The following is a 23,008-nucleotide window of genomic DNA, read 5'->3' on the forward strand; positions in this document are numbered from 1 at the left end:
TCCCCGACAAACTTTACTATAATTTTACCTCTACTATGGGCGTGAGCAGGGCGTAGTCCTGCGACACAAAGACTAGTCTCTGCTGGGTGAGGATACAGGTCACGATGGTGAGCACGTCCTCCGTGGTGAAACACAGGAAGGGTAGGTTGAGGGGGACGTCCACGACTTGCTTCTCCGGGTTGTCCGGCGGGTGGACCAAGATGGGCCTGAAGCTGTCTCTCATGTAGAACGACTGAGAGTAAACGAAACAGGAAAAAAGACAAATATAAGCAAATCAATACGGAGAAATTCTGCCAACTATTGTAGGCCTGGGCGTACATGGTGAGGTTCTGCTTACGGAATTCGGGCGATTCACGATGCAGTGCGCCACCAAGAGTTTGCCACAGAGAGTTCATTTTTCACAGTGCATTGTGGGCGATGGTCGACAAATTCGCAGCACGACATTTGAAATTGTTCGTTTATCCGGTCAATAGTTTCGTAAGCGTATGATTCGAGTATACGTTTGCCCTTTTCTTTTCTTTTTATCAATACGGTGATTTTTGATAAAATGCTATGCCCAAATCTATAACAAATTAGCTCAAATTATCTTTTGACACTCATTCAAATGGGCCATGTTTTGTTGACCGTAAACTTAAAAAGTTGACCCTCTATGGTAAACTCTAGGTGGCGCACTGCATTGTGAATCGCCCGAATTGAAAAGATTGGCTACTCTCTGCGCGTGGTTTTTAAATGCAACTTCACTATAACAATGGTCAAAAGAGGGTGACACTAATATGTGAAAATCATATACCGAAGGACTGCTATTACGAACAATTTTTGTGGATCCCACAAAGTTTGATGTAGCAACGTTCCACTGCAGCAAGTTTAAAATCCTCCAAAAATTAATTGTGACTTGAAGTGAAAAATTTCCAGTTATATATATGAAATTTTTGCGGATGTTGGAAAAAAAAAAAAATTCAGTACGGACAGCATTATTATATTCATTGTGTGTGTCTTTTTTGCCAATATCCCCAATGATGGTGGCAAACAGTAAGTGAAGCACCAATTGATTTATATCATATAGTTGAGTTACCACAGCTAGTGAGCCAGCGGGTGGCGTAGGCACCATCGTCATCTGTATGGTGAAAAACTTGAGGCTCTGCAGCATGTTGTCGTAGTCGTCCTTCAGACTTGGTATGAGGCTGTGAGGCAAAAGACAAAGAGTCTTTTGAGTGAGTAGTAGTTCGTTTTTAATTCGGGGAAGCCGTGAATGGGTGCGCTCAAGCGTTGACATGACCCACACGATCGCGAGGTTGCTATAATTCATCCGTTCAGTGCGTAGCCGCAACCGGCTGAATGAGAACATGTCCCGGACGCTGATTTCGGGCGCAATTCAAAACACTTTTGTATTGAAACCGCGATCCTAGAATATTGTTTTCTCAGAATATAGAGCATTCACAGAGCTAAAACTTCATCCGGTTGGTTCTTAAGCACCCTTCTTTAGATTTTCAGCACTTTTGTTGCTTCAAACAAACAAAAATGCACAAATGACAAATGTGATGCGATCAAGGTACATAAGGCGTTTGTCAACCCTGGTCAATTTTTTTTTTTTTTACAGATTTGAAAAGAGCACAATCTCAGCATTACTTCTGTGAAAACCACATGCTGATACCATCTTTAGTTCAAAATTATGGAATTCGGAACACCAAGAGACGTCATGATGTGATGTGATGAAGTGATCTTATTTTGGCCTGTATCTCCAAAAAAAATTCCCGACAAACGACTCATTTAGCTTGATCGCATCACAAATGATTTACTCTAACTTTAAAGTTTTGATTGAATTAGTTTAACAATGATATTTCTATTGTTTGTACCCAGGACATCTCGTCAATACAGCATTTGTTCAAAAAACTATGGGCAACTAGACTCACGTTGACAGGCACTGTTTCATGACTAGGAAATACGGCTGGGAGGAGATGGCACATATGCAGGACGGCACATAACACGTGACTGCTGCTTTCTTCTTGTCCTCCATGACGGGCATATTGGGATGCAACTCAAACTTGCCGTCTTTCGCCTTCAGAAAAGAAGAAAAAAATTACCAATTTTTTTGCTGATATTAACTTAGGCCAAAAAAAAAAGTCTCCGGTTTCTGGTATGGAGCTTGCCCAAAAAGTGGTGTGGCGACGCGGCTTTTTTTTTTTTTTTACATGATTTTTTTTGCCTCAAATGTCGGCTGATGACTGCAAATGGTGCCCCACTAAACTTAGTGCAAATATATGGGAGTCCAGAGAGGCCACATAAAGCTTATTCTCGATCATAACCCCATCCAAAAACACGTTAAAATTGTGCAGCAGCAGGATTCCAGTCAAACCAGTGACTTTGGCGGTTTTGAGACATCATCTTTCATTGAAAAAAAACCTTTTTCATTTTGCCGACGCGCATGGCTACGGCGACGCGCGCGCATACCAGAAACTGGAGCTTTTTTTGGGCCTTAAGTAGCGTTGTGCTGTGGCCTCGTGGTTAAGGGCATTGGATTCGTGGTCTGCGGGTAAAGCTGCAGGTCGTGGGTTCGAGTCCAGCCTGGGGTCATGGTGCGTGTGCCCTTGGGCAAGGTACTTTGTCACTCATTGCTTCTCTCCACCCAGGAGTAAATGGGTACCTGTGAGGGCAGAGATGGTTCTTGTGATTGATTTAGCTTCCTTGCGCCTAACGGGCTGCATCGAGTTGTATACTCCCCAGGGAGCTGAGATTGTATTTGGAATGCTTAATTGGACCAATGATCAGGGGTAATAATGATGTAAAGGGCTTTGATCTTATTTAACAGCACTATATAAGAACCCGTTATTATTATTCCACTAAATGTACCATTAAGGAGATATGTTATCGTAATTTCTTCGAAAGGTGGGAGACATCGGTCATTAGGGAGACATTTTGATGTCTCCCCAAGGGTGTCCGAATCACCCGTGATTGTAAGAGTGTTTGAATCTTAAGAAATCATGGTGTTTGTGTTCTTGGGCAAGACACTTTACCACATTTGCCTCTCTCCACCCAGGAGTATAAACGGGTACCTGTGTGGGTAGAGACCAGATTGCACTGATCTTGAGCTGCTGCAAGAAAACTGGTCTCATGGCCTGAGGAACAGGGGTCATGCTGTACATTTGGACGATTTATAGTATTAGTAGAGCAACAAAATGATGACTTGGTCACAAGATTTTGTAATAGGTCAAATTTACCATGACGAGGTAGTATTGCCGGTGGAAGGTGAGGCAAGTGGCGTAGGAACGGCTGCCGCAAATACTGGTCAGGACTAGATACTGAAAGGACTCCTGGGGTTTGTTTGGAAGTAAATAGGCTTCACCTGAAACCAAAATAAAAATCAAAATGATGAAATAACAAATGAAAGCACACTGTGTCCACAATAAATACATCAAAATCTGGCGAGTCAGGTTGGCGTAGCAGTACTTTCCTCGCCTTCAACCACTGTGAACCGGGTTCGATTCCTGCCTGGGCTAACACATGGACTGGTTTTCAGTCCCAGCCTGATTCCGTTGGTTTTCCCCGAATATTCTATTCTGGGGTGTTCCTCCCACATCTACAACTGTCATTTCTTCACATTGTCTTCTCTTTACTGGGCCCCATGGGAGACCACTGGATTCCACTGAATGGGCTACCCAGTTAAAATTTGAAAGAATTGACTAAATAATTAAATGAAACTAAGTAAACGAATACCATAAAGGTTTGCAAGGTGAAATTATGATGATAATTAGGAGAGACAAAGTGATACAATCAGGTTAGGTAGATACATGTGAGGTGCATACCATCCAGTTAAAATTATTCAACATGTTCAAATCTTTCTTTCATTGTATTTGATTCAGGGTCATTCTGTGTCAAATCACCCAAGTGGTTAAACCCCACTCCCTTCAAATTTGCTCATATTTAGAATGTAGGGTAACTTAGGCTGAAACAGATGAAATTGTAAGTTTTGCGCCATAGGACAAATGGTTTTCGTGCTACCACCCGCCATTGTTTGGCAATCAATAATCTTATTATAAGATGGAATTTTGCGTTGGGGTGATATAAATCAAATTAGGTTTTGCCCTTCACCGACGTTTAAACACTGTATACTCAGTGTGTTACCTCCCGAGTGAAAGTTGGAAAAAATCACTCGGGTGGGACTCGACCCCACGACCTCCTGCTTTCTAGTGCAGATGTCTTACCACTCGACCTCCGAGCTAACGGGATTGGTTGGCCGGTTCGAATCTGATGTACATAGCAGTGGGTAGCGCATAAACTATTATAAGATGGCATTTTTGCGTCGGGGTGATATAAATCAAATTTTTTCCAACTTTCACTTGGGAGGTAACACAATGAGTATACAGTGTTTAAACGTCGGTGAAGGGAAAAAACCTAATTTGAATTAATAATCTTACTAGGAAAGCAAAGCGTTGGCAAGGATGCGATCATCTCCTGGTTATGCGGGAACGTGGCGGGCCGCGGCTTGACCGACAACCTCCGCGAGGCCCCGCGTTTCAGCGGGGGCTGGTTCTTGCGCGAGCTCTTCGACGCGACCTTGACCAGCACCGGGGGGTAGTACGAATCGGTCGGAATCTTGGAGTTTGGGAAGTAGGCGAGCTGGTTGTTGATGACGGCCAGAATCTGGGGGTCCAGGGGAAGACTGAAGAGGCTGGAGGTGGCCTTCTCCGAGACCTGGTTGGCATAGTAACAGTTACCGTGGAAGAGTTTTACGTCGGGATGAATACAATAAATACATGTAAATGGCAACTTTTCTTAATGCATGCAACTTGGAAGTATAAAACAAACTAGGAAACTCCAATCTTTATAAGACAATGGCTTAAGTGAGAAGTGAAAAACAAGGAAATCAGCTGATCCGAGGAAAAGTTCCATGCCTGCAAACGGGGCAGGCACATGTAACCTTATCTGGATTCTCCAATTTTTCACGCTATCAAACCCAAAATGGAACTTTTTGGCACAAAAGTTAAGGCATAGAAAACATATTAAACATGGTGTTGACCATAATTTTTGAACTTTAATTGTACATGTTCGTCTTTCAAAACAACAAATTTTCTGTAACTTTTTTTTATATCCACTGTTACATTCCACACATACCACAGCAATTATTTAACTCTGTAGCCCAAAAGGGGTTTATTATACAGTCAGGTTCTGAAATGGATTTGTGACCGTTTTCATAGAGATAATGTTGTATTTAACTATTCAAAGTCTCACCGCTTACTGTTTTTACCTAACTGGTCATTGGGTAAAAACTTTAACTTAAATAGGAGACTAAAATGTATTTTGGGGCACACAATTCTTTGGAATAAAGTTCAAGGATTAATTCTCATTTACAAACAAATCAAACATGGCCGTTGATAAGAAATGTATTCAAGCAAGCCCAATTAAATCCAGAATCCATCGGATGTAGGTAGATAAATCTTCGCGTCTTTATCATATTCGTTCTCACGCAAGTATGCGACAAACGTGAAAACAAACGTGAAAACAAACATGATCGAACAAGAAGACCTACTGTGGGTACAAAAATCAAGATGTGAAAGGTCGTAAGTCAAATTCGTTTTTACCCATTTCCAACTGATTTCTCATCATTTTTTTCTTGTGGAATGCCAAGATAAAATTCCAACTTGAATGGTTCTTGGAGTGATTACGGTTGGAAATCACTCTGTCAAAAATTATAGCAAGAAAAAGGGAAACCTCGTGTAAAATGCCCATAGAAGGGTCACGGAGGGGCCTGGAAGTTCAAAGACAAAATGGCGTACTTTCAGGCTATATTTACCTGTGCATTTCTGCCAAAATGAACTCCAGTCTCCGGGTCCAGACCCACTAAGACACACACCTCCAAAAGGCAGTTGGGCAGCTTGGCTAGGGGAGTGTCTGTCACGCTCATTCTGTTAAGAAAGGAGGTTTAAAATATGGCGTCCAAATGAAATGGCTGCGGCTAGCTCAACATGTGTCTATGAGAAGTGGCTGCAATGGCTTCCATAGGTGTATACATGTGTTATTGAAAGCGGTAGCCGAGGGATTTTGACACAGGCTTTGAGGAAAAAGGATTTGTTGTTAGAAGTTGTTCTCGAGTCACCTGAAACATCAAGTTATTTACATGAGTCAAAAAGAAAGTGAAAGGATCATAAACAATACTTTAAAAAAATATGTGGCTCACTCTAGTTCATAAAAATAACATAGTGATAAAGTATATGTTATCGACTAGTAACTGTGAAAACTCTATTCCCAAGTTATGACAATTTTAATAAACAGATCACAAAATTCAGCTGTCCGCCACTGATCATTTACCGTTCTACGTGTAATCTGTAATTCTCACTCAGCTCAATAGCTTCCAATGGCATTCCATGGACAGCTAGGTTCTTTAAGTATTTAACATGCATACATACATGTATGTATGCATGTTAAATACTGAATGTAACTTCAGATAGCATGGATCAATTTCAGTAGGCCTATTTTGGTTTTTCTTTTACCAGGGCCCAATTTCACGGCGTTGCTTAGCACAAAAATTTGCTTAGCACAAAAATAGTCTGGCTTATAAAAGCAGGTAACCAGCCCAAACTCCATGTGATGTATATTGGTCGTGATCAGTATTCAGCTGTTGTTTGCTTAGCATGAAAATCACATGGAGTTTTGCCTGGTAACCTACTTTTATAAAGCAGACTTTTTTTGTGCTAAGCAAATTTTTGTGCTTAGCAGCGCAATGAAATTGGCACTAAATGAGTGGAAGAACATGCTCTTTCAAGACATACTTCATTCCTGTATTAAATTTGATTGCTTTTTAAAAACAAATTAATCAAGGTCACTATCTTTTTGACTCACCCTCTACTACCAGTGTTATGGTGACATTCTACTGTTAAAGGGAATATACAACATTTGCAAACATCGAAAAATAAAACTACCAAGTTTTTGCGAAATACCTTAATAGGATGTTGGTAAATGACAGTCTAAAGCATCCTGTAAAATTATGGCACCTGGTATACTGTCATTTTCAAGAAAAGTGGTATTTTTGTATCAATTTCCAACGCTGATCGGCCGATCAGCGTTGGAAACAACTGGCTTTTTTTTCAAATACTGGCCCCAATTGACCATTGCACTTGTTTGCAATCGATTACAAACCTATGAACGGGTACGAGCCAGCTAGACTGGTTCCCTGACCTTACAATTCCCCAATGTATGTAAACTGCTCTGTTTCTTCTTATATGGAGTCAGGGAACCAGACTACAGGAAAATGATCGTTTTTCTTGGTTTTTATAGCATTTTCGAACCCAAAACCTCCAAAAAGTCAGTGTAACTATATTTGCTTTATATTTCCAACCCCCCAATTCCATCCATTTCTGAAAATTACAGCAAAAGCAAATGATGTATATTCCCTTTAATTTATCAAATTTAAATAGATTTATTTAAAACACCTTTATTCAAGATGGCAGATACAAAATGCAAGTTTGTTAACTTCCACTCAAAATGTTTCTGAGCAAAATTCATGTAAAGTATATGAAATCACAAACAGATCTAGTCAGCCTGTACATCATGTACATGTACAAAAGTCATACAGCAAACTCATACGGGTACATGTACATGTACATTGGCATTATCATTTAACATAACACCTGTACATGTACTTTCATCATATTCAAATTCCCAATGTAAAAACGCACTCCTCCGAACAATTACAAGCAATACATGTACCTGTGTCGCAGTCTGTAGGGCGGTGGACCTTGCAACTTCCCTCCTTTCCCCGCCTTCGGCGAGACTGGCGAGGTCCCCGATTTGGTCCCGCCCCCTTTCTGGAAGCCGCCAAATCCGCCCCCAAAGGGCTCAAAGACGTCTCGAAACTCGTCTCGACACTCGTCCTCGTTGAGATTTGAGCAGCTCTGCGTCTGCCACAGCAGCTCCGGGTCGTCGCTAATGTGCAGTGGTTGCAAAAACTCGCCGGTACCCCGCTCGGCCGCCACACACCCATCTGATAAGGCCCCATCGGAAGCCTGACTCTGCACACGCAGTTTTGTGAAGTATGCCATATTGGACATTGTACCCCTTTTTGCAGTTGTGCAACAGAAAAAAAAAATCTGGGGCGAGTTTCGACCTCCACGGAATCAACAAGAACTTCAGAAGTGCTTGCAAGTCATTGTGTTATGGGCTCCTGTCGACTGTCGTAAACAAACAAAAAAGATTTATTGACAGTTTAAGGTTCAATTGTTTATGTTCACATAAACAAAATAAACATGGATTTCGAGGGGGAAAAGGGTTCCGTGGAAAGATGTCAGAATTGTTGATGACATTTAATGAGCCCCTATAAAAATGGACAAATATTTACACAACTTATTGGAATCTTTTTTATTCTGATATCAGTTCTGGAAAAACTGACACTGTTTCGGCTGAGGTGATTTTTTTTGTTCCCCAAAACATTTCAAGACTTTGTTTACACGTGAAAAATGCAATTAGTTATTACAGAAATAGTAAACAAATTCTCTACCACTCACAACATTGAAAACAAGACTAATTCATTCGTAAGCACCTTTTCAAGCTATTTATAATATGTAGCACCAAAAATAATTATGACTGGTAAGTCAATTTAATAAACTACTTTTAGATGAAAAAAAAATTACTTCAATTGCTCAGTCCATTCAAATTATATCACCACTTAAATGAAATGACCCTAAAATCTGTTTCGTCCAAAAATGCAATTTCAAGAATTGTCACTACAATTGCCTTCACTACATCACCAGCGATAAAACCTCAGTTTAAAAGTTAAAAACATTCAACAAAGTCATTTTAAAGGCCCGTCTTTGAAAAAAAAACTGTAGATTTGATCAATCCTATTGTTATAGCCGAAGCAGGCTTGTTGGTTAATAAAGATATTGTGTACTACACGTACAGTTGTTGAAACACGTATTCTGTTTCATTTTCTTTGTTGTTCCAAACAAAGAAAATGTGGAACACACAATAAATTGCTTTTGGGGAGGGGGGAAAGAAACTGATTTTCGATTAATTTCATTTAAATTATGGTGATATAATTTGGACCGATTGAGCAATTGAAGTGATTTTTTTTCATCTAAAAAGTACTTTAATAATTGGCTTACCAGTCATAATTATTTTTGGTGCTACATATTTGTTCCGCTTGTTTTTTACTCACCCTGTATAATGGGCTACGGAAGTTCTGCATTCAATACATACATATAAGACCTCCCCTCCGGAAACTGATGACAGATACACTGAACATAAATCTGAAATCCGATCTGGATTGGATAAGGAACAAAAACAAAGTACTTCCTGAGGTCGGTGACCTTCATTTCCTGTACGGACACACCCCCTTAGGACACAAAAAAAAAGTCTCCGGTTTCTGGTATGCGCGCGCGTCGCCATAGCCATGCGCGTCGGCAAAATGAAAAAGTTTTTTTGTCAATACAAGATGATGTTTCAAAACCGCCAAACTCACTAGTTTGACTGGAATTATGCTGCTGCACAATTTTAACGTGTTTTTAGAAGGGTTTATGATCGAGAATAAGATTTATGTGGCCTCTCTGGACTCCCATATATTTGCACTAAGTTTAGTCGGGCACCATTTGCAGTCATCAGCCGACATTTGAAGCCAAAAAAAAAAAAAAAACAGGTAAAAAAAAAAAAAAAGCCACGTCGCCGCACCCCTTTTGGGCAAGCTCCATACCAGAAACCGGAGACTTTTTTTTTTGGCCTTAGCGCTCTCTTTTTCACAGCTTTTATAAAAATACATCGCAAATATATCTACACATATTTAGAGAGTATAGTCAATTAGCTAAAATTCAACAACGGAAATTTATTGAGTTATGGCCAATTCAAAATAAATCTGATTTTTCAATCGGTACTTATCTTCAATTGGCCATAACTCAATAACTATTTCACCAATTGGACAGATTTTTTTCCGTTGTTGAAAAGCTTATGGACTCCCCAAATATGTAAAGAAATTTGCGATGTATATTTTTAAAAACTGTGAAAAGAGGGCGCTTTAAGGGTTCTGTGGTGTGTTTTTTTTAGACACACTGTAGGTTAGAATTTCCCATTCATTCGGCAGAACATCTTGACTTCATCAAAACACTTCCCCCTCGGAAGAGACACGGAAGGAAGTATTCATTGTGAAAGTCTGCCATGACCTGGATAGCAGGGTTACTTTTAGGCAACAGGCAGAACCCTATTATCTGATTATATTTGAATTGAGATACTAACGGAAATTTTCAATGATGTGTCACTTCATCATGATCATGTTCATAGTCACAAGATGGGACTCAGACCTGATGTAATTTCAGACTTCATTTCCCTTAAAAAACTTCATCCAGAGTTCGATTTAAGTAAATAAACGACAATTCTTACTTTTTGGGACATAAAAATAGAGTTTCAAAAACAGCAAGGTTTGGACTCGATCTCGGGGCGTGCTTGCCAGGAGGGCACGCTATATAAACTACATTGTAGGCCAGTACACGTTCGCTCGACATGATGAGTTAGCAGTTTAATAATAGGCCTACCAATACCATGCCTACCGTTACTTCAAGTAGACATGGTACTGGTAAATCGAAATACATAGAAGTTAAATAATCATTGACAATATTCTATGTACCGGTAGTTTACCCAATTTATGCATGTTTTATCTGTTTATGCATAAAAAAAAGGCTTTTGAGGCGAGACAAAATAAAGAATGCAGGCAGGGATGATCAACTGTGTTTTCTTTTCTTTTTTAATGGGAAAAAGTACACTTCGAAGTTCGAACCTGGAAATGTTTCTCAGACCCAGTCCAGATTCATGTCTTTTTGATCATGTTGATATTTCTGCAGGAAAAAATGTTTCAACCAGACGCCCCTTTTTCTTCATAAATTTTATATCATCTCAATGAAGGTCAGTCACTGCAAAAATGATGATAAGAATTTTAAGAGTACGACCATGAATTTGGGACTGAGAAACATTCCAATTTTGTTAGGAAATACTCAGAACATTTTCTTGACTCTCCATGGCCCCATAAATGTGGGCTATTTACTGGACTGCCTCCGTAAACATAGGCCACACATCCACATGTACAAAAACGTGTCGACTTTGCCAAATTTTGATTTTCACATTTAGGCTTACTTTGTAGGTTTTTTTTGCTTTAGAAGCATTCTCACCCTCTATATAGGCTAATCAGAAAGTGCTGCCTTTTTCAGATGTACTTTTTTTGTGAAATTTCCAGATACATTTGCACACGTTTGCGTATCAAAATTTCAACATCAAATTTCACAAAAAATGAACATCTGAAAAAGGCAGCACTTTCTGAATAGGCCACATTTATGGGGCTAGACTCTCCACAGACTTTGTATAGTCGTGTTCCCTAACGTGGCGCACTTCGAAGCTTACCCAAATTTCCTCGTGTAGTGTTGCCAAACCTCTTTGTTGATAAACCTCAAATTCATGCAGTGAAATACTGGTACTTTTACCTTATTAATGCTTGCTGTTTAACCTCTGTGAACAATTTCGGTTTCATAAAATTTAAGCCGAAATTAAAAAACGGTGGCGTCCGGAAATTGGGCACAATTTGGCGGAGTGTTCCCTAACGTGGCGCACTAAAATAAATCTCGGAAAATTCCAAATTAAGAATTTCTGTAAACTCGATAAATTCTGATAAATCATTATTATCTCTACCTACATACCCAGCCAGATGTTTGTCACAAAATTATTTTCTTATTTTTCGGGGCATTTTCAAAGGGTTCACTTTGCACTTGAAAATAAAATCGGAAAATCACGCCAAAATAATTTTTTCTTTTAACTTTGTAGCGGGTAAATAAACTCGCGATTTATGAACGGGAGTGTTTATAACTTGATGAAATTTCACTTTCTGTGAAATTTCAGTTAAAACTTTTGCTCTAGCTAGGCGCTACAGGCGAAAAATCAAAGTGCGCCACGTTAGGGGCCGCGCCACGTTAGGGTACATCAACAATACACAACCGCTGAAGTGGCGTCAGGTTGCAACAATTTTTTTTCCTTTTTGCAATGACCGTCCTTCACTGAGTGGCATCAACATGCACCATTTCTTCCAAACACTGTTTTCGTATGCGCACTAGCGAAGCAGACAAAAAGTATCGATTGCAGTTGCACAACAAGTCAAGTCAACAAAATGATCGACATGAGTAACGACCGTGATGATTGTCACATGACATCGGTCATTGTCGGTCTGGTCTGTCTGTAAACTTGGGCCTACCTACCATGCCTACCGCCTAGCTAGAAAGCAGTTTATTTTGTATTTCATAAGATGAAAATATATGACCTATAATGTAAGAATATAACCTATTTATCTGATGTAAATATTTACTCACCTTTGCCCGTGAACTTCTCGGCAGCGCAGCCGTGTTGTATTTGCTCACGAGCGCTGCGCTAGCTGAGCAAAGATCACGCGTATCCGTATTGATGTTTATGTCCGGTGGTCCATGCGCGCGTGCGCGGATATCAGGTACCAGACCAAAACAAACAGCTGGCAGTCTAGACTTGTTTGCAGTCCCTCTTCAGGAGTTCTGGTTTATCTTTTGTTTTTGCGGGGTGTATTGTAATTTATTCCTCCATGGTTGCACCCCTGTATTAAAATTCCCATGCTAAACTGCCCATACTTCAAAATTCTTTTAAAAATACTCAGAACTCTCACAGGTATTTAAGCTGCCCACATGGGCGTCGCCAGGATTTTTTCCAGGGGGGGGGGGGGGGCAAAGCAAAATATTCCCCAAAATTCCTTAACTTTTTCATTATATTCTCAATTTATCATTTTTCCAAGCGTGAGCAGGGGAGCCTTTGCCCTACCCCCACAGGGGGGGGGGGGGGGGGGGGGGGGGGGGGGGGGGGGGGGGGGGGGCAAGCACTCCCCCTATATTAGTATATTACGCATGCATATAGTGTACACTTGAATGGACTGGATTAAGTCTAATATATTCGGTAATCCTATACAATAGCACTGCCCGGCTACATTAAGTTGAACACTACCACAAGCACTTCATGATTAAACCATTGTACAAAAAAAATGGATACACTGTTCAATGAGATTAATATTTATTTCAGTTAAATCACTTTCAGGCATACTGACTTTGCAGCGAATTTTATGAGTTGCAATTAAGACAACATATAAAAAGTAAAGGCAGAGATAATTCTCACATCTTTCTCTTAAAATGCATCTGCTATCTTGGGGATTTTCTTTTTCAAATTTTAATTATTCACATTTTACAGTCACATTCAATGTAATGTTTAAATGCAATTTTTGAAAATGCACCTTTGTACCCCATTCATTTATTTATTCATCATTTATTTTTTTTTTTACCCAGGGTATGCCAAAACAGTTTAAAACTGTTTCTATTGGGGCCCTGCATAAACTACAAATGACTACACACATATACATTACAAAGACAATACGGCACAATAAAATAAAATATAAGCATATGGGACTACAGCATGATTGTAAAGCAACTATTATGAATATTGCACGTTTCGTTTTTAAACGACAACTCTAACAGACTTTCCTAAAGGCTTAAGGTGAAATAAGTGAACACGACAAATTTGGATATTTCTTGTGACATCAAAAAAATATATTTACGGGAGGGGCAAAAAACCTGCGAAAATCCTTTTGGGAGAAAACGGACAAATTCCCATCCGGCTTCATATTATTATGGCAACCAAGTTAACTTTATTTTCAATTTTTTTGGTAATTATAGTTTTGCTATAACTATAGGTATTTTGGGTGCCTTTTTGGTTTTTATGCTAATACTTATATTCATTATATCATTTCAGGCAAAATATTACATTATATTTCAGGCCTCAATATTATAGTTATTTCAGAAAAACGGAAAATGTCCCATCCGGCTCCATATTGTTATGGCAACCAAGTTATCGTTCAAATAGCATTCAGGTCGATATTGGAGTCAATGAGGGCGCTCTTTACAAAGCCTTCAGTGGTGTACAACCCAAGGTTATTGAAACTTCACGACATTAATCTTTGATTTTTAGATTGAATTAAAAGGGGCACTAGGTCCTGAAATCCCCCAAAATTTCATGTTTTGGATTGTGTACTTAGCATCAAACATCTGGTGGAAAGGAAACCAACCTAATGTCCTACCGTTTCCGAGAAGACGAAAAAAACGCGGTTGTTTACATCAGACACGACGGAGTACTGATACGTTTTTCGTGTCGTTCTCAGTGTACGATATACACGTTGTGTGTCTCGGGAACAGCAGTGACCAATCACCAATGCAAAAAAATATAGGTTCTTCCACGTCCGCAAAATGCGAACACTTTACGAATGGCATCCAAACAGCTCGAATTTATGGGGTCGCAAAAGTGGACCCCGAAATTCATTTTCGCACGCATAATACAGGAATAACACAAACACGCCCAGTTTTTAAAGGATAGTTGTGTGGATGTTTATATCCTAGTTTTAAATGTTATTTCCGATTAACATCATCTCGTTCAACGCGCGTTTTGTAGCCCAATTGGGCTGTTCCAGGACCCAGTGTCCCTTTAAACCAAACTGCTGTACTATTTCTACTAATTAACGCACTCCCTGTGTCCTAAATGATGGCTTAATCTTTGGCATAATAGTCTGGTTCCCTGTCCCTCCATGTCCTTGGGACTTCAAAAATGGGGACAGGTAGCTAGCAGTAAATCCTAGCTTAAACATTAATTAGGATGCTTTCAAATAATGTATGCAAATAATATGCTGGACGTGCATAGTCGAATCCCGCCTCCTGCATTTACAAACGTAAAATCACAACGGTAATGTTGGCGCGCAACCACTTTCAAAACGGTAATAGGCCACACATGTGCAATTTCGTAGGTGATGAGCTTCGATTTTTGCATAGTTTTTTGGTATTGTGTTCAACCATCGTCCTTGCACAAAGCTGAATGTTGATTCAAAAATAAACAATCATGCTGCGCGCATGCTCAGATGTGATCCAATCAATGGCTTTCAATCGGAGCTAGCTACCGGTCCCCATATTTTTGTTAGGGGAGGGGGAGAGTCTAATCTCTGGCAATGAGGCAGATGTCAAAGTTCTGCGGTGCCCTCAAGGAGCTGTTTTGCTCTACTTCGAAGGACACGGCGGGAACATGGTCAGGTTTCTTCATCGTGAAGTGATGCAAAAGGTACGTGAAGAAGACGAAGAGCTCCATCTTGGCCAGGTGCTCTCCCAGACACATGCGGCGACCTGCAGATAGTGGATTTTTTTGTGCGAGACGAAATGAGACGGAGTCAAAGAACAGTTTACATGAAGTACGGCTATATACATATAAACAGGACAGCAATTGTTTTTTAAAGCTACAGTCCATCATTCGCAGCTATCCAAAAAGTAACTGATGTAATTATTGTTGAAAAACATTCTTGGTTGAAAGATAGTAAGGGGACTGCACTCCCTGAGAAATTACTCTTTCTGGCAAGCTGTCATTTTGAAGAAATCAACGACAGAAGACCTTTCCAACAGTGCCTCTAAAGATGCATCGTTGGACATTTCCGTTTTGTTTTTGTTTTTGGGCAAAGCATGCGCAAGCGTTGACACGATGCAGACGTGCGCACGGTTGCTATAATTCGTCGGATTGGTGTGCAACATCGCGTAGCTGCAATCTGCTCAGTGAGAACGTGTCTCGGACGCTGAATTCAGGCCCAATTCTAAACATGATTCAGCAACTTTTGATTTGAAATCGAGATCCTAGAATGCTGCTTTTCTCAAAATATACAGCTGAAGCTGAGCTGAAAGTTCATCAGGTTAGTTGTTCAGCACCCTTCTTTAGATTTTGAGCGCGTTTGTCGCTTCAAACGAACAAAATGCACAAATTACAAACGATGGACTGTACCTTTAAGCACGAACAGACATGCAGGCTGTAACCTGCAGTAGACTGGTTTCGGTTCCAACATTATAGATTATGCAAGGGGCAGAATAGCCAGACTGTCTCTGGCCGTACACAAGTATCACAAGCTCTGTACGGCCAGACAGACCATGCTCCCCTAAACGCTAAAAAGAGATGTAGCGATTTTACTACTGATTTTGATCTAAATTATCTTCTCATCCAGGACATAAATTTCCAACGTTAGGGTACCTTGTCGTAGACGAACTCAAGCCTGTTCGAAAACACATTCTTTTATCTAGAAATCTTCATGTTTCTGGCCAAAAAACAATGATCGGTCATCAGCTCCCACGAATATTGTCTCAAAAATGTTCCTCCATGGGATTTCAAAATGGCGGACGCGTCGTAATGCATGCATTATGCGGGCGAGCTTGGCAAAGTTATGAATATTCATTGTACAGTTCATGACCTCGTGTTTGTATGGCCAGCCGCACCGCGCGTCCGACAACCCGAGGTCATAAACTGTGTAAGGCCTACAGCTAGAAATATCGCGATTTAAAAATGACCCTTGAAAAATGCACGGACAGCACCATAACATCTTTAGGCCTTGTGGTTAACGCAACAGCTGTTTGCTTACCAGTTCCGAATGGCATGAACTCCTCCCTGGAACGAAACTTGCCATCCCCATCAAGGAATCGCTCCGGACGAAACTTCTCCGGCTCTTCCCATACCAGCGGGTCGAAGTGGTTGTGCCAGATGTTATACATGAGGGTCATTCCTTTGGGAATGTTGTATCTGTAGATGTAATGGCAAGATTGGGCAAGCGTAAGTAAAGCATAGTCCCTGAAAGCCTTTTTTTTCAGGTGTGTCAGAATAGCTGCTCAAGTCTTTTCATGTGTACCAATCTACACAGTGGGCTACATTATGCTTTTCTTTGGTGTTACTTTGGTAGACCTATACAATAGAACTGCCCGACTCACAAATGACTGTCAATCAGTGAGTCGTTGGTCAGTCAGTTAGGCATAAAGAAGGCTGTCACACTGGGACCAGTAAAATTTATGATTGTCGTGTATGCCTATTTCATTTCGGGTTAACAATTGAAGTTAAATTCACTACTTTGATTACCCGGCGATAGTGGTATCCTCCGTGGTTGCGTGAGGCAGACCCAACGGCGAGATGGTTCCAATGCGCTGAATCTCACACAACACTGCTTCCGTATATGGCAGCTCAGGCTTGTCTGCGATCCTGGGCAGGCGATTGCGAGCAGTGACGTCATCCAGTTCCTTCTGGACCCGGGTTTGTATCTCAGGGTACGCCATCATGTACAGCATGCCCCATCGGAGACTGGTGGCGGTGGTCTCGGACCCGGCCCCGAACAGGTCCCCGACGATGTGCTGCAAGTTTCTCGGTCGCAGAGCTGCATTCTCCACGCCCTGTTCCTCCTTAATTTTCCGCTCACTCAAGAAGATATCAATGAGATCTTCCTGATGATCGGCGCTCTTCTCCTTGCTGTGCTCTGCAATGAGCTGGTTGATTTGACCGTAGTAGTTCCTCAAGCTGGCGGCATAGCTCCGCACAAATGGGAGCATGGTCAGCTTGTTGAACACCGGTGAGAATTCGAACACGCTCCCTGCCCCAGCCTGCAAAGCCAGATCAGAATTGGCCTGCTGGAGACGCTTAAACGACGGGTCGGTGTACTGGAACCGTTTGCCGAAGACCACCATGCTGATGATGTTACCCACGGCGTTGCCCAGGGCGGGCTTTGGGTCGAACGCCTCGCCTCCGTGTTTCTGGACCTCCTCCAGGAAGATCTCGGCTTCTGTGACAATGTTCTGCTCGAAGGCGGACTTGCCCACCCCAAGTTTCTTGAGAACGGTCATGGAGAAGCGACGTAGCTCCACCCAGTTCTCGCCCGAGGATGCAAGGAAACCTGCAAAGGTGACAGTGCGAAGGTTAAAATAAAAACAAAAACATGTGCATCAATGCCTCAATCAAGCGTGTACATGCTCGTGTACAAATGTGTGAGGGAGTTATTATTAGTGAAGAATTTCAACCCAGGAAAATAATTCTGGTAACATTTTTCAAGAATGCTATGGTTTACCATGTCCGGGGGCGACCATCGTGGTCATGTAAGCGGGCGGTCGGTCGCTGAGCTGCTGCCGTGAGAACGCCTCTTTTACTGTATTGTGCCCATGCAGAACGACCATTGACATTCCCGCCAGATTGATGCTTACAACGTTACCGTATCTAGTGGGAAAATTTGGTTAGCAATGAGTTGTGCAAAGGCAGGCATAATCACAAGTGCCTATGATGTTAGCCTTGGTCAAGGCGTTGTCATTATTCGTCCGTACGCATTAAACGATCGCATATCCTCGCTATGCAGTGCATTAAAAATACAGCGCAAACACCGACCTCATACGGCAACTATTTTATGCATATCATTTGGATCCAGACGAACGCCTTGGTCCACTCATCCATGAAGCTTATGTTTTGCTTTATTTTGTGCTAGATTTCCAGCGCACGACCTCGTGCGAATACAGATAAGTGTAGGCGGGACTAATATGTGGAGTGTCCAAACACACCTTAGTAAATCTCGACGTCATCAAACTTTTGCAGCTATTCGCCCTTTGCGGACGTGTCAAAAACTATATTTTTTATGCATTGGTGCTGTGTGTAATGTGAGACATCGACGCGACATACAGCGTGTGTGCATGTATTGTGTACAATACATGTCTCGCCAGTACCGCTCGCTGTTATATGCCAGTTCCACGCAACGATCGACCAATAAGAAAACGACTTTTTTTAGCATAATGAGCACCACCCCTAAAAACCTCAAATGGACGATTGGACCAAGGCATTCGTCTGGATCCAAATGATTTGCATAAAATAAAGGCTGCATGAGGTCGCTGTTCGCGCTATATTTTTAATGCACCGCATAGCGAGGATATGCTGCCGATCGTTTACGTACGGACGAATAACGAGTAATGCCTTGACCAAGGCTAGTATGATGTTTGACCAGGTCCATAGATGAACCAAGGAAACATTTGCGATTGGCGCGCAGGCGCAAATTACGTCTAGAATCTATCACCAGTCTATCAATGCTCTTCGATCGCACTTGCTCCTACCTGGCAGTCAGCTTCGAGAAGTTCTCGTGCATCTCGCCTCCGGACAACATCAGTTGTGGGAGGTTTCCCAGGAAGGGCCAGCCCCAGGGCCCGGGAGGCGGATTCCGCGGTCGACGAAGGAAGCGCAACACGACGAGAAACACGGCGATCCCCAGGAGAATCGTTCGAACATCGAGGACGGTCAAGGCCGCGAGAATCTCCATGGTGACGTCTGGAAGAAATAGGTTACGAAAAAATTATTATCAGCAGTGGAGTTTAAGTTGGAGGAGGCACGAGACACTAGTCACGCCCCTCCTTTCGAGGCTTTATGTTTCTGAGGTTTTGGGGAAATATAACCGTAAGCACAGACATGACAGAAGCCGTAAGTACAGAACCTGTAAGCACATAACCCTAATAGTTATGATATATACGCATGGACAGAACCGCCGGCAATATATCCACTAGGCTTATCTTCAGTTTTTACGGCGCTTGGCGCCGGAGAATTTAGCGCTAAATAAAATATACTGTTTTGAGGCGTGCGATCACACCCCCACGCCACCACACGCCTAAATGCTTCCTGAGAAGTGCGAATAATCGCACGCCTGAATCCCTCAGTACCGCACAACTCAGCATACATTTACAGCATAATTTTACTTAAAATTTGTGAAAATATAGTACGTCAGTGAAGAGCAAATGGTTATATTGTAATGTAAACCAAGATGAATACATGTACAGTATTATGAAATATATCCCAGCTTGGACCGTAGAATCACACACCTAGAAAAATCACTCGCCTAGAAAAATCACACGCCTAGAAAAATCACTTGCCTAGAAAAATCACACGCTTAGAAAAATCACACGCCTAAAAGAATCAAGGTGTGCTTTTTTCCACACACCGGTGATTTTCAAATCAGAAGGACTGTATAAAAAAATGTGTTATTTTCATGATTATAGTTGGTCACTGGAAGAACTAGCCCCATAAATGTGGCCTATTTACTGGACTGCCTCTGTAAACATAGGCCACACATCCACATGTACAAAAATGTGTCGCACTTTGCCAAATTTTGATTTTCGCATTTAGGCTTAGTTTGTAGGTTTTTTTTGCTTTAGAAGCATACTCACCCTCTTTATAGGCTAATCAGAAAGTGCTGCCTTTTTCAGATGTATATTTTTCGTGAAATTTCCAGATTCATTTTTACACGTACGTTTGCGTATCAAAATTTCAACATGAAATTTCACAAAAAATATACATCTGAAAAAGGCAGCACTTTCTGATTAGCCTATAAAGAGGGTGAGTATGCTTCTAAAGCCAAAAAAACCTTCAAACTTAGCTTGAGTAACTCCAGCTGACATGCTCATATTCATTCACATGTGAATGAATATGAGCATGTCAGCTGGAGTTACTCAAGCTACTTCAAACTAAGCCTAAATGTGAACATCAAAATTTGGCAAAGTGCGACACGTTTTTGTACATGTGGATGTGTGGCCTATGTTTACGGAGGCAGTCCAGTAAATAGGCCACATTTATGGGGCTATGGAAGAACAAATGGCGATCGTGAAGTGTGGGGCCCTGTTTAGATCAATGTTTTTTTTTAATGCTAAAAAATCACCTACAATCAAAGGCAGACTTTTCTCAATTCTAATGACACCCGTTTTGCAATTTTGAACAGATTCTTGGGGTAGAAATCACGATTTTCCTACGCGGTTTGTGCCTTGCGATTCAGCACGCCGTGCGTGCTCACGGTAGGATGGAACGCCGTATTATCGCGGTACTTATCACGTTTCTCGTTCGGAATAGAGATTGCCCACTAACCTTCCAGAATTGTCCTGTCTTATGTGTAGTATAACTCTTCCTTTTTAAATTAATATAAACAAAACTTACAGGTGGTGTGGTTTATTCCTACTCCTAGAACTATGAGGCTCCGCGTGAGCGGAGCCTCATAGATCAAGAAGCCCGCAAAATTGCCTGCAGCACAAAACATTAATAAAGTACAAAAACGTCCATCAAAATGCAGCCATTTCACACAGAACCGCTGCACAGTTTGCCCCTATACTCCGTACTTTATCTCTTGACATACTCACGTATCTTGTGCGGAACTAACATGGGTGGATTCTGTCGGTTTTTAGGCCAAAATGATGAAAAATATGCCCTTTCCGCACTGAGCCAACCTGACACTTGAAACGTGCACGCATTATGATCGAGCGATGATTTTCGGTTCGCTCGGAGCGCGCCGCGGGGGGTACGATACATGCACTTGTACGCATGTGCATACTATCATTTCGCTTGTACCGTACCCCCCGCGGCGCGCTCCGAGCGAACCGAAAATCATCGCTCGATCATATGCGTGCACGTTTCAAGTGTCAGGTTGGCTCAGTGCGGAAAGGGCATATTTTTCATCATTTTGGCCTAAAAACCGACAGAATCCACGCATGTTAGTTCCGCACAAGATAGGTGAGTATGTCAAGAGATAAAGTACGGAGTATAGGGGCAAACTGTGCAGCGGTTCTGTGTGAAATGGCTGCATTTTGATGGACGTTTTTGTACTTTATTAGTGTTTTGTGCTGCAGGCAATTTTGCGGGCTTCTTGATCTATGAGGCTCCGCTCACGCGGAGCCTCATAGTTCTAGGAGTAGTTTATTCCGTGTACGATGCCTGTGAAAATAGACATGCGCGGCGTGTGCGAACGGAGGTGGACTCCCTATTATCGCGGTATGCGGGAAGTGGTTTTTATAATGATCCCAACTTTTTTGTTCATAGTTTATGTTTGACCAAACACCCCCTGAATAAAGTCTGATATTTTCCCTGTAACGTTCAAGTTGATTAAAGACAAAATGTCTGCAGGATGATTCTTAAGACCCTGCCCTTCCCCCGAAAGGAGAACACAAATCCCTGAGGCAAGTCTACTGATCGGCGATTGAGGGCGCCATTCACATTACACGGTGTGCCGTTTTATTTTCGAGTTTTGACACTGTAAAAAGAGAAATTGGCACAATTGCAGAATACCCCGCCACTCGATCTATCCACCTCGTAGCTGGCTACGAAGTCACGGTTGGTTGACCTAAATAAACATTCTCAGTGCTACTTGTATGTACTATGCGTCATGCTCCATTGCACTCCCACTTCGTGACCGCGTAGCCGCCAACAGGGTAGTTGGTTTGGACTTAGAATTTTTTCAGCAACTCCCATTCCTTTTGTGTTGCTTCGTTCTCAAGCATATTCAAGGGGACTCCCACTCCGTAGCCTCAGTTCAAGTCTGCTCCTTTTTTTTTTCATTTGAAACAAATTAGTTGAAAAAAAAATGGCCACCTTAAGTTAGTGAGGCTATACAGAGTTTCCCCCTTTTCAATATCAGTGAGGAGAAATTTTAAAAAGGGAATGTAGTTATAATAAGTTGGAAACGTCTACTTACATACGTTGATTTGAATCCGAAACAAAATGCAGTACCCCAGTCTTGCATATATTTGGCAGGTTCCTTGCGAACCGGCCTAGCCTGCGAACTGAATTGGCGCGCACATTTATCGCTACAGTACCCTGCACAGACGGGTACATAAACACCATGTGCCAACAAAAACCAGACAACAAAGGGCAATACAACCGGTGAGGCAAGTTGTCCAATGTCTGCAATTGCCATGACTGCGCGCTGATATCGTTATCTCATAGCTTAGTCCAAAGGTACAGTCATTTACAGTCATAGTTTTCATAAGTGTTTGATAACTGGATATGGGACACAGAAACATTCCCAACACGCACAGCGGCGACTCCCAAATATTTCCAAAGTTCCAAGAGACCATTAAGTGCAACTGGGCCATCAGCCTGGGGGTTGGTCGGTATCATAAATTGCGGAGAATTAAGTTGGCAAGGTATTTGCACCTTAGTTGGAAAATAATATAAACAGATTTGGGGCAACATACGATCTCTCGATTCAGTACGTAACCAAAAAATGCATTATACAATCAAACTGTGATTGATCAAGGTGTCAACGCGTCATTCCACCTGTTTGAAGCGCGACTATGCGCGGGAATTGTATTGGGTGTTGATTGGACGAAAAGTTTGCCTACGTCATACAACGAAAGATAAG

General features: G+C 41.6%; 2 protein-coding genes across 8 annotated transcripts in view; both read right to left on the reverse strand.

Moving 5' to 3' along the window:
* Positions 1 to 12,418, reverse strand: part of LOC119724609 (DENN domain-containing protein 3-like) — a 34,284-nt gene extending 21,866 nt beyond the window's left edge. The window contains exons 1-9 of one of the 3 annotated variants that reach the window (XM_038195725.1): positions 12,327 to 12,418; positions 9,149 to 9,251; positions 7,702 to 8,155; positions 5,789 to 5,900; positions 4,413 to 4,689; positions 3,216 to 3,340; positions 1,911 to 2,056; positions 1,073 to 1,181; positions 29 to 232 (exon numbers count right to left, since the gene is read on the reverse strand). In XM_038195725.1, coding sequence (XP_038051653.1) covers positions 29 to 232; positions 1,073 to 1,181; positions 1,911 to 2,056; positions 3,216 to 3,340; positions 4,413 to 4,689; positions 5,789 to 5,900; positions 7,702 to 8,042 — 1,314 coding nt within the window. In that variant the 5' untranslated portion in view covers positions 8,043 to 8,155; positions 9,149 to 9,251; positions 12,327 to 12,418. Of the gene's footprint in view, positions 1 to 28; positions 233 to 1,072; positions 1,182 to 1,910; positions 2,057 to 3,215; positions 3,341 to 4,412; positions 4,690 to 5,788; positions 5,901 to 7,701; positions 8,163 to 9,148; positions 9,252 to 12,326 lie in introns of all 3 variants that reach the window. The other 2 variants (XM_038195724.1, XM_038195726.1) reach the window with 2 other exon arrangements.
* Positions 12,419 to 13,023: 605 nt separating this feature from the next.
* Positions 13,024 to 22,504, reverse strand: LOC119724611 (cytochrome P450 2J2-like). Of its 5 annotated transcripts, none has more exons than XM_038195734.1 (6): positions 22,340 to 22,504; positions 18,951 to 19,161; positions 17,927 to 18,072; positions 16,951 to 17,755; positions 16,463 to 16,620; positions 13,024 to 15,191 (listed from the first exon to the last, which is right to left on the reverse strand). In XM_038195734.1, exons 2-6 carry the CDS (start codon positions 19,151 to 19,153, stop codon positions 15,007 to 15,009), a joined length of 1,497 nt encoding a protein of 498 aa, XP_038051662.1. In that variant the 5' UTR covers positions 19,154 to 19,161; positions 22,340 to 22,504; the 3' UTR covers positions 13,024 to 15,006. The 5 variants fall into 5 exon arrangements, with proteins under 5 accessions (XP_038051662.1, XP_038051664.1, XP_038051666.1 ...); XM_038195736.1 differs by lacking the exon at positions 22,340 to 22,504 and adding an exon at positions 20,743 to 20,792; XM_038195738.1 differs by lacking the exon at positions 22,340 to 22,504 and adding an exon at positions 20,631 to 20,681.
* Between the last annotated feature and the right edge of the window lie 504 nt (positions 22,505 to 23,008).

This window comes from Patiria miniata, unplaced genomic scaffold (assembly GCF_015706575.1).
Source record: "Patiria miniata isolate m_02_andy unplaced genomic scaffold, ASM1570657v1 HiC_scaffold_18, whole genome shotgun sequence".
Lineage (NCBI taxonomy): Eukaryota > Metazoa > Echinodermata > Asteroidea > Valvatida > Asterinidae > Patiria > Patiria miniata.